Source organism: Pogoniulus pusillus, chromosome 22 (genome assembly GCF_015220805.1).
Source record: "Pogoniulus pusillus isolate bPogPus1 chromosome 22, bPogPus1.pri, whole genome shotgun sequence".
Classification (NCBI taxonomy): Eukaryota; Metazoa; Chordata; class Aves; order Piciformes; family Lybiidae; genus Pogoniulus; species Pogoniulus pusillus.
This window is the reverse complement of record NC_087285.1, coordinates 21,743,899-21,757,245: the sequence shown is the minus strand read 5'-3', so window position 1 is coordinate 21,757,245 and position 13,347 is coordinate 21,743,899. Positions and strand designations below refer to the sequence as shown.

Sequence of the window (13,347 nt, the reverse complement as noted above, 5' to 3'; positions counted from 1 at the left end):
ATTCCAGCCCCGAGAGGATGGATGCAAGGGCAGGAAATAACGAAATGAGGCTCATCCTGGGAGAGAAGAGAAATTACAACGTCTGGGCGAAAGGAAATCGTCAGAAGCAGAGATTTTCCAAGGAGGAAGGAACCTTGCTAATGAAATACTTAGAGACATAGAAACGCTTTCTGTGAGGGAGGGAAGAGACTCCTTCCCTTTCCACTCCCTGACAAAATGTCTGGAATGTGTGATTTAGACTCTGATAGGAAAAGCCCCGCGGAGAAGCTGGGGAGCCCAGAGCGCCGCAGTGCTCCTGCTCTGCACACAGCAAGGGAATCACATTTGCAGAGCTCTGACTGCTGCTCCAGCAATGGAAACAACAAAAGCTGCTCTGCCCACTGCCCAGCTCAAGCCATCAGAGGCTCCTCAAGGCCTCAGCCTAAACGTTCTGCAACTAAAGAGTGGAAGGAAGTTAGCCAGCAAGCAAACGCAGAGAGCCCAGCTCTGAAAGCCTTTTTCTCCTGAGGACATCTCACACTGAGGTGGTCAAACGCAATCCTATGCTGCTTCCAGCCATACCTGTGCATGTTATACCACTGAGCTACAGAAAGATCCATGTGCACCCCATGGGGCACCCCTAACTTAACCTTGTTCCAACCAAGTGCAGCATTTTCTGTGACCTGCTGTGGAGCTGAAATGGTTCCCTCGAGTTACTGAGACGCAGCTCCCGGTTGTGTTAAGGCTTCTGCTCTGTGCCAGGGGGTGGGTGGTGTGCCCTGGTGTGCCCTCTCCTTTCTCCTCCAGCAGTCCCTCCCCAGGGCACGGCACTGCAGGAATGTTCAGGATAACTGAAAACTGAGAGCACAGAGAGCTGGCAGAACTGCAGCTGCCCACCGTGGCACTTGGCACGGATACACTCCTCACTCCCCAGGAGTTCACATCTTCTTGTCCTCCCCTGGCTTCTCCTGCCCTCTGTTCTTTAGCTTGTAGAATCATAGAGTGGTTTAGGTTGGAAGGGGCCTCAAAGCTCAGCCAGTTCCAAACCCCTGCCACAGGCAGGGACATCTCCCACTAGAACAGGTCACTGAAGGCCTCATCCAGCCTGGTCTTGAACACCTCCAGGGAGATTGTGCCCAGAACTGGACACAGTACTCAAGATGCACACCAGTGCTGAGCACAGAGGAACAAGAACCTCCCTTGTCCTGCTGCCCACACTGCTCCTGAGCCAGCCTAGGATGCCATTGGCTCTGCTGCCCACCTGGGCACACTGCTGCCTCCTCTTCAGCTCCTCTCTCCCAGCACCCCCAGCTCCCTCTCTGCCTGGCTGCTCTCAGCCACTGTGGCCCCAGCCTGTAGCACTGCTTGGGGTTGTTGTGGCCAAAGTGCAGAACCCTGCACTTGGCCTTGTTCTATCTCAACCCATTGGCCTCTGCCCACCCATTCAGCCTGGCCAGGTCCCTCTGCAGGTCTCTGCTACCCTCCAGCAGCTCTACACCTGCTCCTAGCTTGGTGTCATCTGCAAATTCACTGATGTTGGACTCAATCCCCTGGTCCAGGTCATCAATAAAGATATTGAACAGGATCAGACAAGGTACTGTGCAGGGTACAACCTCATGCTCTGAGCATGTGAGTGGGGAGCAGAGGCTGCTGCAGCAGGTGATAGTCACTGGGCTTTCTCATGTCCTTGGAGGTCTGAATTGCCAAGCAATGCACTGAGAGCCTCTAATCTAATCCAGCCATGACTACTCTGTTTGGAGCATCCTCCATATGTTAATTATTAATAATACAGTTACAAGAAAAGTTCCTGTTCCAGCTCTCTCTCAAACAGGATTTGCACAGACATCTGGTGTTCTGCTTAATTCTTCTGCATTTTTTTCCCTTCAAACCCAATTTGGGTGTCTTACTGTTAACTGAGTTAAAACTCGTGAAAGAGAAAGGTGCTGTGGCGCTGGGAGGGCTGTGAGCTGAGCTGCTGGGAAAACAGAGGTGGGCACTCAACCTTTGCAACTGGAAGAACACAGAGATGGGGTAAGAGGGAGAATGTTATCACCTCCTGCAGGGAAGCAACAGCTTTAGAGCTCCAGGTAAATATTGATATAAGCCTCCTGTGAAGAGCAGAGGATGGCAAGAGCGCAGCAGAGCAGTTCAGACAGCGATGAGAGCAGGCAGCATGAGGGCTCTGTGAAGCTGACCCAGACCAGTAACAGATCAGAACTGCTTTTTCCCAGTCTTGGCTGTCTCAGGGAGCCTCACGACAGCCTCTCTGCTGCTGTCTCTCGCAGCAGAGATCAGAGCCTGCCTTAATGGAAGCTGGCTCCCCAGGCAGGCAGGCTGTGTGCTGCCTTACGCTCCCAGTGCCTGACTGCAAGCACCTTCACAGGCTGCGCTGCTGCGGAAGGCACCCTCCAAGGTCATCTTGTCCAGCACTCCTGCAGCAAGCAGGGACACATCCAAACTAGGTCAGCCTACCCAGGGCCACATCAAGTCTGAGCTTGAGTGTCTCCAGGAATGAGGACCCAACTGCATCCCTGAGCAACCTGTTCCAGTGTCTCCCCACCCTCACTGTGCAGAACTTCCTCCTGATGTCCAATCTAAATCTCCCCAGCTCCAGTTTCAAACCACTGCCCCTCATTCTATCACTACAAATCCTTCTACAGCCCCTGCCCAGGCTTCCTGTATATCCCCTTCAGACACTGAGATGTAGCTGTAAGGTCCCCCCCCAGACCCTTCTCTTCTCCAGGCTGAGCAGTCCCAACTTTTTCAGCCTATCTTCACAGGTGAAGTGCTACACATTCCTGGCCCCTAACAGAATCATAGAAGCAGTCAGGGTTGGAAGGGACCACAAGGAGCAGCCAGTTCCAACCCCCCGCCATGGGCAGGGACACCCTACCCTAGAGCAGGCTGCCCAGAGCCCCATCCAGACTGGCCTCAAACACCTCCAGTGGACATCAATTAACAATTTTGGATAGAAATTATTCTTTGCAGATTTTCAGACTAAGCCTACTGGTGGCACTTAGACCACCTCTATGGAAATGTGAATTAAGGAGCTAAAGGCAGAAGTAGATTTGTTTAAGCATCAGCTTAAACAAAGGAGAGCTTTGAGATTCTCTTTAATTAATGGCTTTCAGAACAGGAAAAGACCTTCTCCAGCCAGCACAGTCAAGAGGCAAACTGGAGCAGGTGGTGGCTTTGGGAGGGGAAAGAGAGAGCAGATGTTAGCTTAAAAATTTGGAACCTATAGCAGGAGCCCAAATTCCATCAATGCTTATTGTAGGAGCAATTAACTGGGACCACCCAGGCCTAGGGTTTGCCAGACTGAAGTGCTCTACTCGCACAACACGCTGCTGAAAAGCTGCCTGCTTGCTTCAAATACCTCTAAGAGGCAGGCAGCTTTCTGTTTTCCCTTGAAGGACACATTGTCCCTCTGACCTGGGGAAACTCCCCACTCCTAGAATGTGGATCTAAGGTGAGTGGAAGCCAAGAACCTATCACTTTTGGTCTCTGCTCTTCCACTTCCACATACTCCCCTCCCGCCCCCCCCCCCCCCCCCCCCCCCGCGAAGAGTAATCTAAATTCCAACTTAACCAGAAATAGATTTTGAACTAACCTGAAGTTACCTTCTCTTTGAAAAAGCTAAATTCCACTTCCCATCACACTGCAGGAAAGGATCTGGACCCAGACAGTGCTGCCTCTTTTTGTATGCCTTCTTTCTGTAACGTTTCAGAGGAGGCAGCAGGTTTTGTGGCTTGCAAGTGGCTTTGGAGACTAACAGAAGATGTGCATCAGAACTAAAGGGTCAGGAGCATTTGAGAGCAAAGAGAAGAGACAGACCTGGTCTGCTGACTTCAATCAGGCTGCAGAGGCCAGATATTGGCTTGGCTGAAGCAGAAGACTTAGTCTGAAGGAAGGACAGATAGTTTGGGAATCATAGAATGATAGATTCAACCAGGTTGGAAGAAACCTCCAAGCTCATCCAGCCCAGCCTAGCACCCAGCCCTGGCCAATCAACCAGACCATGGCACTAAGTGCCCCAGCCAGGATTGGCTTCAACACCTCCAGGCACAGTGAGTTCAGCACCTCCCTGGGCAGCCCATTCCAATGCCAATCACTCTCTCTGCCAACAACTTCCTCCTAATCTGGACCAAATCCTCTGCTTGTATAACTTGTGACTAAAGCTGTCACAGCATCTGCTAGGTCTAGCCCTTACCTTCATGTAAATGACAGTGAAGGAAAGAATAGTCTCAGATTGGTGTGGCAACAACTTTTGGTCCTTGCTGGAGCCTTTGGACGTTCATAGCCATGAGCTGCACAAGCTCAGTCAAGAGAGGCTGTGCTCTGTGGGCAGTCCCTTTTTCCACCCATGTCACCTTAAACACCTGCTGGAATGATCTCTTTCAACAAACGTTGTGCATGTTAGGGCATCTGAGAAAATGCAAATCAAACAACCCCCCACTAAAATTCCAGGGGCAGTCCTGGTGCCACTGAAATCTACCTTTCATTTGTTATTTTCCAGGTGATATCCAAGGAAAACTGCTTAGCTGTGGAGATGTATTCAGCAGGGACTCCAAGAAAGGGCTCACCTTTTTCACCTCGTATTTGATAGCAAGTTTAATCCTGCTCAGGCTGGGCCGGTGGTGGTCGGGGTACAAATGGATGTTCACATCTCCGTTCAGGATAGCCTCCACCTCTTCAGTGTCTCTGCACAGGTCCAGCACCCCCACAACGAAGTCCTTGCATTGCATAGATAGCTTCCTGTAGTCGTTCTAAGGCAAAGCAGAGACAGAAGAGTTAAGTGGGCATTAGGCAATAAACCTCCAATCAGCAAGGGAAAGAAGCCAAAAAAAGCCAAGGAGCCAGAGCAAGGTAGTCAGACCCAGGTTGCTTCTGCAGAACTTCCAGCTGGGATACTAAAATCCACTTGCTTTCATCCAGGATGTAGCTGGCTCTTCCCAAATTAACACCTCCAGAGCTAATTAGCAATGTTTCTACCAGCAGGGCGGCTCGCAGGACAACAGAGCAGGCTCCACAGCAGAAGCAGTTCACAGGTGATTACGAATTATAATCCACTGCAAAACCTTTATAGGCAAACGCTGATTTTCAGCAACTGCTCTGTTCTCTGTGCTAAACAAAGGTCCTGACAACAGGTTGGGATTTACAACCTTCCCCTCCCCCACTTTCATTCAGTTCTAGAAATTCTTCCTTCAGAAATTCTGGGTTTGAGCGCTGATTGCAGGAGCTTCACCCTGCTACAGTAAGCTGGAGCACCAGGCAGGGACGCATTTAGGTGAACCAACTTGAACCGCAACACCAACCTGAGGTTCCAATTTGCTATCACCTACCACACTGCTTATTAAACAGTGCTGAAAGAGCTTCCAGAGGATGATTTTTGTCAGAGCACCTCTCCAGGAAGCAAGGCTTCAGAAACTCAACCTGAGTCCTGTGAGCGAATTTCACCTTGCAAAGCCAAACGGCACCTACAGAGAAGAGTCAGAGCACAGCTGAGCTGAGAGGGGGTTGGGAAAGAGACTTCACTGCCTTCAATTAAATCGTGATTGATTCCCATGTGCTGACACTTAAAAAGTGCGAGCAAAACGCCACTGTCTGAGCAAATGCTGTAAATTAGAGCACAATTAAGGCTTCCATTAATATCCCAACAAAACGGTGACATTAAAGGCTCGATGTGAGGAATAGAAACAACAAGCAGAAGACAAGCTCTCACCGACTTGAGAGATCTCTCCAAATGAGGGTTGATGAGGTAATTAAATTCAGCAGCTTATCTAATTAGGGCAGCAGCCAAAAAAAACCCCAACAACAACAACAACAATAAAGAAAGAAAAAAAGGAAAACAAAAAAGCAAAGCAGAAGACAGTTCAACCTGGCTTTGCTGAAGTGACAGAGTCACCTCCTTGGTGCTCCTGGATCTTTTAAATGATGCACTCCAGCATGCACACAGTATCACAGTATCACCAGGGTTGGAAGAGACCTCAGAGATCATCAAGTCCAACCCTTTACCACAGAGCTCAAGGCCAGACCATGGCACCAAGTGCCACGTCCAATCCTGCCTTGAACAGCTCCAGGGACGGCGACTCCACCACCTCCCCGGGCAGCCCATTCCAGTGTCCAATGACTCTCTCAGGGAAGAACTTTCTCCTCGCCTCCAGCCTAAATTTCCCCTGGGGTAGCTTGAGGCTGTGTCCTCTCGTTCTGGTGCTGGCCACACAGAGCAAGAGATTTGCTTTGCTTGCCAGGCAAGGACCTCGGAGCACTGCACAGACATTCCTTAGTCAGGTAGAGCAGCCCTGTCTGAAATGTGATGTCATCAGAGGTTGCTGAGTTTCTCTGGGCAGCTTTTCCCCTCCAGAACTGAGATGCCCTTGATGATGATTTTGTTTTTGCTTCTTAATAAGCTGGTTTTATTAGTTTGTGCTGGGGCCTCATCCCAACAAGCTGATCACTGTCAGGTCTCAGGGTGGAAGATGAAGCACACCAGAGAGCTTCAGCTAGCACATGGGACAGTATTTTGTTTCCCACAGAGCCAAGCAGGATCAGGCCAACACTTGAGAACGTTCCAATATCAATAAACCCCCCCCAGAACATAATAAAAGGAGTCCAAATGAGCCATTTCCTGCTTCTTCCAAGGCTGCTGTGCACGTGGAGTTAAAAATGTCTCATTCTGCCTCTTTGAAAAGGCTGATGGCACTTGTCATTCGCTGCAGTTTCTCTGAGTACCCTGTTATTAGCTGCTGATTATGCTCTAAATGAACTCTGTCATGTCTCCACATCTGTTCAACCCCCACCACCACCCCCCCAGATTTCTTCAGCGAGGAGCTGCTTCAGGTCAGAGGGATGCAGCCATGGAGAGAAGCTAAGGGAAATGAGGAAAGGTAAGAGCAGTAACCTAGCTTGGGCAGCCACGGTCTAAAAAGGGTTGAGAAGGACCTCCGTGCACAGGACCTGCCTCTGAGATGCCAGCACGGCACTGGCTCTGCTGTGAGGACAGACTGAAAGAGTTGGGGCTGTGCAGGCTGGAGAAGAGAGGTAATGCTGTAAACATCAACAGAAAACTCCCCCAGAGAAGGAAGACAACAAAGCTGAGAGAAAGCAGGGGGAGAGAAAGGCAGCAATATTCCATGTTGGGCTGGAGAGGAAAGCTTTAAACAAAGCATCATGTCAAATACCCAAAATGCTTATAAATATTTGCCAATTAGACATCACATGAAATGTGCAGAAGCCAATTTAGGAGCTGTTGGACAAATTTCCTTCTGGGTATTTACACTGCCTGTGTCTGGCCATATGTTTAGGAGCGACAAAACCATCCAACACCAAAAAAGCATAAGGGCTGTGGGAGGGAAGGCAGTCAGAGGAGATGCTAACCAAAGTCCCTCCACTGATCCTGTGCATGTCACTGCATTATCCTCTGCAGTGTGCAAGGGCAGCCCTCCCAAAGAGCTCTCTTGACTGGACACATAACTGCTGACAGCTCTGAGTGCAGCTGAGTGCATTTGTGTTGTTTCCAGGCTGAACACCCACAGGCACAGCCTATCCCAAGGCAAACCAGCACAAGTTGCTGTATGTCCTCTTGCTTCCTAAGTGGCAGCAGAGCAGTGATTCTTTGGAGCTCTGGCTGAGCCGTGTTTGGTGGGCATGTCTCTGAGCACAGAGCCAAGTGCTCATTTAAAGCATTTCCCCACTCAGGTGCACATTGCTGAGCATGTCTGCAGGGAGCAACAGCTGCTGCTGGGTTCACTTTTCCTGTGATCCAGACCTTGACTTCACCTGCAATGAGCATAACATAATAAGCAATCTGTTCAGACAGGGGAGGCTGACATTTCAGAAGCATCTCCGTTCCTTTCCAAGCAATTTGGGCCATTCTAACTGGAGCCAAGATAAACAGGGCAGCCGTTAGCTCTCTGAAGAGTGCCAGGCTGCGGCACGGCCCCGGGCAAGAGGTGATTTCAGATCAGTGTCAGGAGACACCAGGAGCTGAGAGCAGCCGAAGAGCCCAAGGACAAACAGGCAGAGCTTTCTGTGCTGGCACCAGCTGTGGCCAGAGAAGTCCAGCAAACACCAGCATGCTCTGGCCGAGGGCCAAACGCAGTGTGGCTTTCAGTGAGCCGTGAGAACCGCAGCCCTTGCAGCAGGAGAAGCGTTTCGGTGGCAGCTCCACTGACTGAAGCCTTTTTCCTCCTCACAAAGTTAGGCTTTGTAGCTGCAGTTCTTCTCTACCTATGCACCACAGATGCCCTTCTCTGAGACAGCAGAACCCCCCAAGAGGTGAGAAATCAACCAAACCGCTCACTTTGGATCTCACCTTGTGCCTATTGAACGGCAGAGGTCCCAAAGCCTCAAAGGAGCTGGCCAAGCTGGTGTTAAGGACTTCTGGGGGGCAGTTATAAAGCCCCTTCAGATTTGTTACTGTGCTTTTACAGCATGGTTCACAGGTCCTGACAGAAGTTTAACCTTCAACAATGACTTTGCAAGAGCTTTAAAGTAGGAATTATCTTTAGCAGCAGAAGGGAGAAGTTTGCACCTCTCTGGTTTCCTTTCTGCTCTTTAAGCCTGTACCTGTTCTGTATCTATAGACTCTACTGGCAATTGCTCCTGGGAAACCATTAATAGTTTGTGACAAACATTCAGTGGGACCAACAAGAAAAAGACAAAAAAAAAAAAAGAAGACTGAAAGTTTGCAACCTCTTTCCATAATAATCTTCCAACAAACACATTGGAAAAGGCAAAAATGCTTTGCTGTGACAGCCACTTGAAATGAGTTGTTCAAAGGCTTTTTTTTCCCCCTTTAAGACCAACGGGTGAGTTATTTGGGGAATTAAAGCCGTGGTTCTGGCCACATAATCCTCAGAGAGAGCTAAGGACTGAGACTGGCAACAACTCCTGACTCTTTAGGCAAAGTTTCAGATTGCCTAGTGAAAGATTTGGGTTCAAGCCTCTCTCAACTTGTTGTCTTACACAGACTTTTCACTTTTCTGTTTGAAACTCGGGCAGAGCCTTTCCTCCCTCTGTGCTGAAATCAGTGCATCCTTTGACTTACCTACAGCTCTCCCCCTGACCAGAGAGCAGTCTTTAAATACACAGCTAGGAAGCTGCAGGCAGAACACCTCCGAGGTCTCCTCTACTCCTTCCCCACAAAGTGACCTTGACTGTCAGGAGCACCATTGCTGAGCATCTCGGCAGCAGGCATCTGCAGAGCCATCAGTGCTGTTCAGCCTATTCCCCGCCTGTGGAGGTACTGAAATGTGCTTAGGACAGAAAGTATGTTGGGTGGCAATGTCTTCTTCTTTCTGATGGGAGCATAAAGAGCCTCAAGGCTGGCAGAGCAGCTTTTGAGGGTAAGATGGCATTGGATGCTCGGTGTGCTGGTCTCTCATGGCAGCTCAGCTGGTTTGCTAGCTCGCCTCACAAAGGAGCCACATGCCTTTGGTTCCGCAGCTCATTAAAAGGTGCGTTGGGTTTTTTCCTACCTTGGTGCAGCTTTTCCCAAGCTCGTTTGTGTTGATGCTGAAACACCTGCTTGCAGAAGATAAACTGCTGAGTGCCTGCGTGTCACATAGGCAGGACAGGCGGCACAGAGGGATTAACTAAAGGCTTGGGCATGCAAAACGCAGGAACGCAGGCGAGAGGCAGTCTGGCTCCCTGTGTCCTGTCCATAGCTCCTCTTCATTAACCACAAACCACACACTTCAAACTAATACCCTGCTAAATCTCTCGATGAAGAGGAGTTTAAGGTCTGTAAAACCAGCGGTAAAGCCAAGCTCCTGCTGATGCAGTACGAGACTGCAAACCCTTCTCCCTCGTTGTCAAAGGTTTGCTTGCTCCTTGTGTGGGGCATGGCACTGGGAAGTGCCTTTTCCCACCTGGAAAAATTCAAATGCTCCTTCAATGTGAGGAGCCTTTATCTCAGTCTTGCTTTTGGCATCATGCAGGAAGAGTTCCTCTTCTACCCCGGGGTGCATGTCACAGGGGCAGGGGTCTGCTGTGGTGCTGAGCTTAGCTTCTTTTCCTTATCACCTATTCTGTCACTAAGGAGACCACAGGCAGCAAATCTGCAGCTCTGACGTGACAAATGTGTCAAAGCAGAGGAGTTACCTCTGGGCCCAGCTCCTCATTTCACAACTCATCCATGCTTTTTCTCTCTGGCATTTCCCCATGTTTGTTACATCCCTGATCTGTCTGTTAGCAGCTCCACTGGGAAGGACCCATGTTTTCCATGCAGTTTAAGGCTGAACAGATCGTTTCCTCATGCTAAATGCATTAGCTGCTCTCCTTCAAATGTGTGGCTCTTTTCAGCTCAGCTGCTCGAAACCCTTGTGCCTCCTGAAAACCAGATGGGGAAAAAAGGGGGAAAAGAATGGATTTCAAGTTAAACCAATTGTTTACTTAACACATCTGCATTAATCCTCTAAGCCCAGCAATATCTGGCACTTCAGCTTGCTTTAGGGATAGACTTACATGTTCAAAGGTTCTATGAGGCTCATCTCTTATGAAAATGTTGGCTGCACTTGCATATCAGGAAAAAAGATTCCTGCCTTAGCTTCCATCCATAACTCAAAGGACCAGAAGTCTTCCAGACCTCAGACAGCCAGCTACCACAGCTGCCAGTGCCCAGCACCAACAGCTCCTTGGCAAACCAGTTACAAACATCAGAGTAAAGAAGTTGTGGTGCCCACAGCACCTGAACAGCAATGGATCACTTGGGAAGAAGTCCTGGTACAGAGAATCACAGAATCAGTCAGGGTTGGAAGGGATCACAAGGATCAGCCAGTTCCAGCCCCTGCCATGGGCAGGGACACCTCACCCTAGAGCAGGCTGCCCACAGCCTCAGCCAGCCTGGCCTTAAACACCTCCAGGGATGAGGCTTCCACCACATCCCTGGGCAACTCCTTCCAGGCTCTCACCACCCTCAACTTGAAGAACAGCTTTCTGACATCCAGTCTGACTCTCCTCATTTCCAGCTTTGCTCCATTCCCCCCAGTCCCATCACTACCTGACAGCCTAGAAAGTCCCTCCACAGCTTTCCTGTAGGTTCCCTTAAGATACTGAAAGGTCACAATAAGGTCACCTGGGAGCCTTCTCCTCTCCAGAATGAACAGCCCCAACTCCCCCAGTCTCTCCTCATAGGAGAGGTGCTCCAGCCCTCTGCTCATCCTTGTGGCCCTTCTCTGGAGCACTCTTGACCATGAGGACACCACCCGCTAAGAGGAGCAGACTGAGGAGTGATAGTGCAGCACTTTGTTAAGCAGAAATGGGAATATAAAAAGGATGTAATTGCATCTCTGTGTTGTGAGATGAGTCCAAACCCTGTGCTGGGATAATGACAACGAAATGACATGCTGGGCAAGAAGCAGCTCCCATGCTGCACTGGCATAAAGTTCCCTGCAGTGAACTAAACTCCAGGAAATTGTCAGCTTTGGTCATGCAGATACCAAAAATGGACCATAGATTCTAAAGCACCTAGCAGCATGCTGTGGCAGTGTAAGACTGTTGGTGTCCCACTCCTGTTTACCCACAACCCAGTGGATGGCCTGCCTCAGTGCAGTGGAGATGGGTTCACTATAATTATCCACAACAACAACAATTAGCAGCACAATGAGGAATAAACCAAATCTCTTCCCATCTGCAGCCTCTTTCATGTTGGACTCGAGCTCCTTGGAGTGTGTCAGCTTATCTCCATTCATCAATGTGATATTAATTCCCTGCAGTGCATTGGATAAACTCACCTGACTCTCTTCTCCCAGCTGCTGATCTGCTGTAATTATTCTGTTCAGAGCAATAGTCCTAATTATGTTCATTTGTAGTTCCAGTAGATATCCTTGCCCAACCTGAATAATGAGCAGCAGTCTGCTCCTAATCATAGAATACAATCAAGCAGGTTGGAAGAGAGCTCCAAAGTCACCCAGCCCAACCTAGCACCCAGCTCTGATCAATCAACCAGACCATGGCACTAAGTGCCCCAGCCAGGATTGGCTTCAACACCTCCAGGCACAGTGACTCCACCACCTCCCTGGGCAGCCCATTCCAATGCCAATCACTCTCTCTGGCAACAACTTCCTCCTCACAGCCAGCCTAGACCTGCCCTGGCACAACTTGAGACTGTGTCCCCTTCTTCTGTTGCTGGCTGCCTGGCAGCAGAGCCCAACCCCACCTGGCTACAGCCTCCCTGCAGGCAGCAATGAGCTCTGCCCTGAGCCTCCTCTGCTGCAGGCTGCACACCCCCAGCTCCCTCAGCCTCTCCTCACAGGGCTGTGCTCCAGGCCCCTCCCCAGCCTTGCTGCCCTTCTCTGGAACCACCTAGCTCCTAACTATTCTCTAAAACCAGAGCTGGCCCTCCTGGAGAACTCTGTGGCTTTCTTAAGGGGATCTGGGCCAAACCACCACACAGCTACATGCTTGGGCATTTGGTGTTGCTACTCAGACACAAGGCTTAGCAATAGTCTACTGGATTGATATTTCAGCACTGGCAGCAGCATTTTCTGCCTGTTTTCCTCATCCATGATTTGATTTCAGCTCTCTAAAAAATGTCTTCATCTTTGACACTGTGGAGCATCCCCCCTCCTGGTACCATTTATTGCTGAGGGGAGGAGGAATTGGAATACAATAACATTTTATGACACTAAGTGCCCTGAGAAGACTGTTTCATAGTGAAAGCATTGGTAAGGGCAAGCTCAAAGTCACAGGAGCTGTGCTCTCTCATTGCAGAGGCCTCAGCAGCTGGGATGAGAGCAGCCAACACCTCTTTCCTCTCAGAACACCAGGCTGAGAACCAGGACTCCTTTTGTCTTGTGTGCTCAGTGGGCAAGAGAGGCAGACACTCTGTCATCTAAACACAGGCAAGTGGCCAAATCAGTCCCCTCTTTATCACAGAGCTGCTGGCAGCAAACTTGGGTGAGAAATGCAGAGCTTCTTCTCCTGAGCAGCAGTCAGGGCTGTGGGCAGCACTGTGCTGGGTGCCTCAGCTCTGCCACAGCAGCCTGCACCTGCCTGCACAACCAGCAGTGCCATGCAAGTGGGGCAGGGCAGCCAGCACAGCAGTGAGAAGGGAAGCAGAGGAGTCTGTCGCTGCTTCACTGCCTGGAGACTGGAGAGACAAAGGTAGAATCCTGTGGGATTGAGTGGACTGGTGGGGAAGGCTTTGGTGGAGCAGAAATCCTACCTCCTGCCGCAGCTGCTGAGGATTGCTCTGCTGTGATGGATCCCAAGTCCTGGGTTCAGTTTTCTCACCAGTGCTGAGACCACCATGAGTAATGGCCTTAATTCTTCTAGGTGCAGGTGTGGGGTTGTAGATGGCTGAGTTATCACTTCAGCAGCAATCACAGCACCTACTGCCCTGCTTTCCTGTGAGCAGACACAAAC

At 50.0% G+C, this 13,347-nt stretch overlaps 1 protein-coding gene across 6 annotated transcripts in view; it reads right to left on the bottom strand.

Annotated features, from left to right (window-relative positions):
* TRPC7 (transient receptor potential cation channel subfamily C member 7) overlaps positions 1-13,347 on the bottom strand; it is an 86,320-nt gene that overhangs the window by 48,006 nt on the left and 24,967 nt on the right. For all 6 annotated transcript variants that reach the window (XM_064162171.1, XM_064162170.1, XM_064162172.1 and 3 more), the window contains exon 3: positions 4,563-4,745. In XM_064162171.1, coding sequence (XP_064018241.1) covers positions 4,563-4,745 — 183 coding nt within the window. The remainder of the gene's footprint in view (positions 1-4,562; positions 4,746-13,347) is intronic.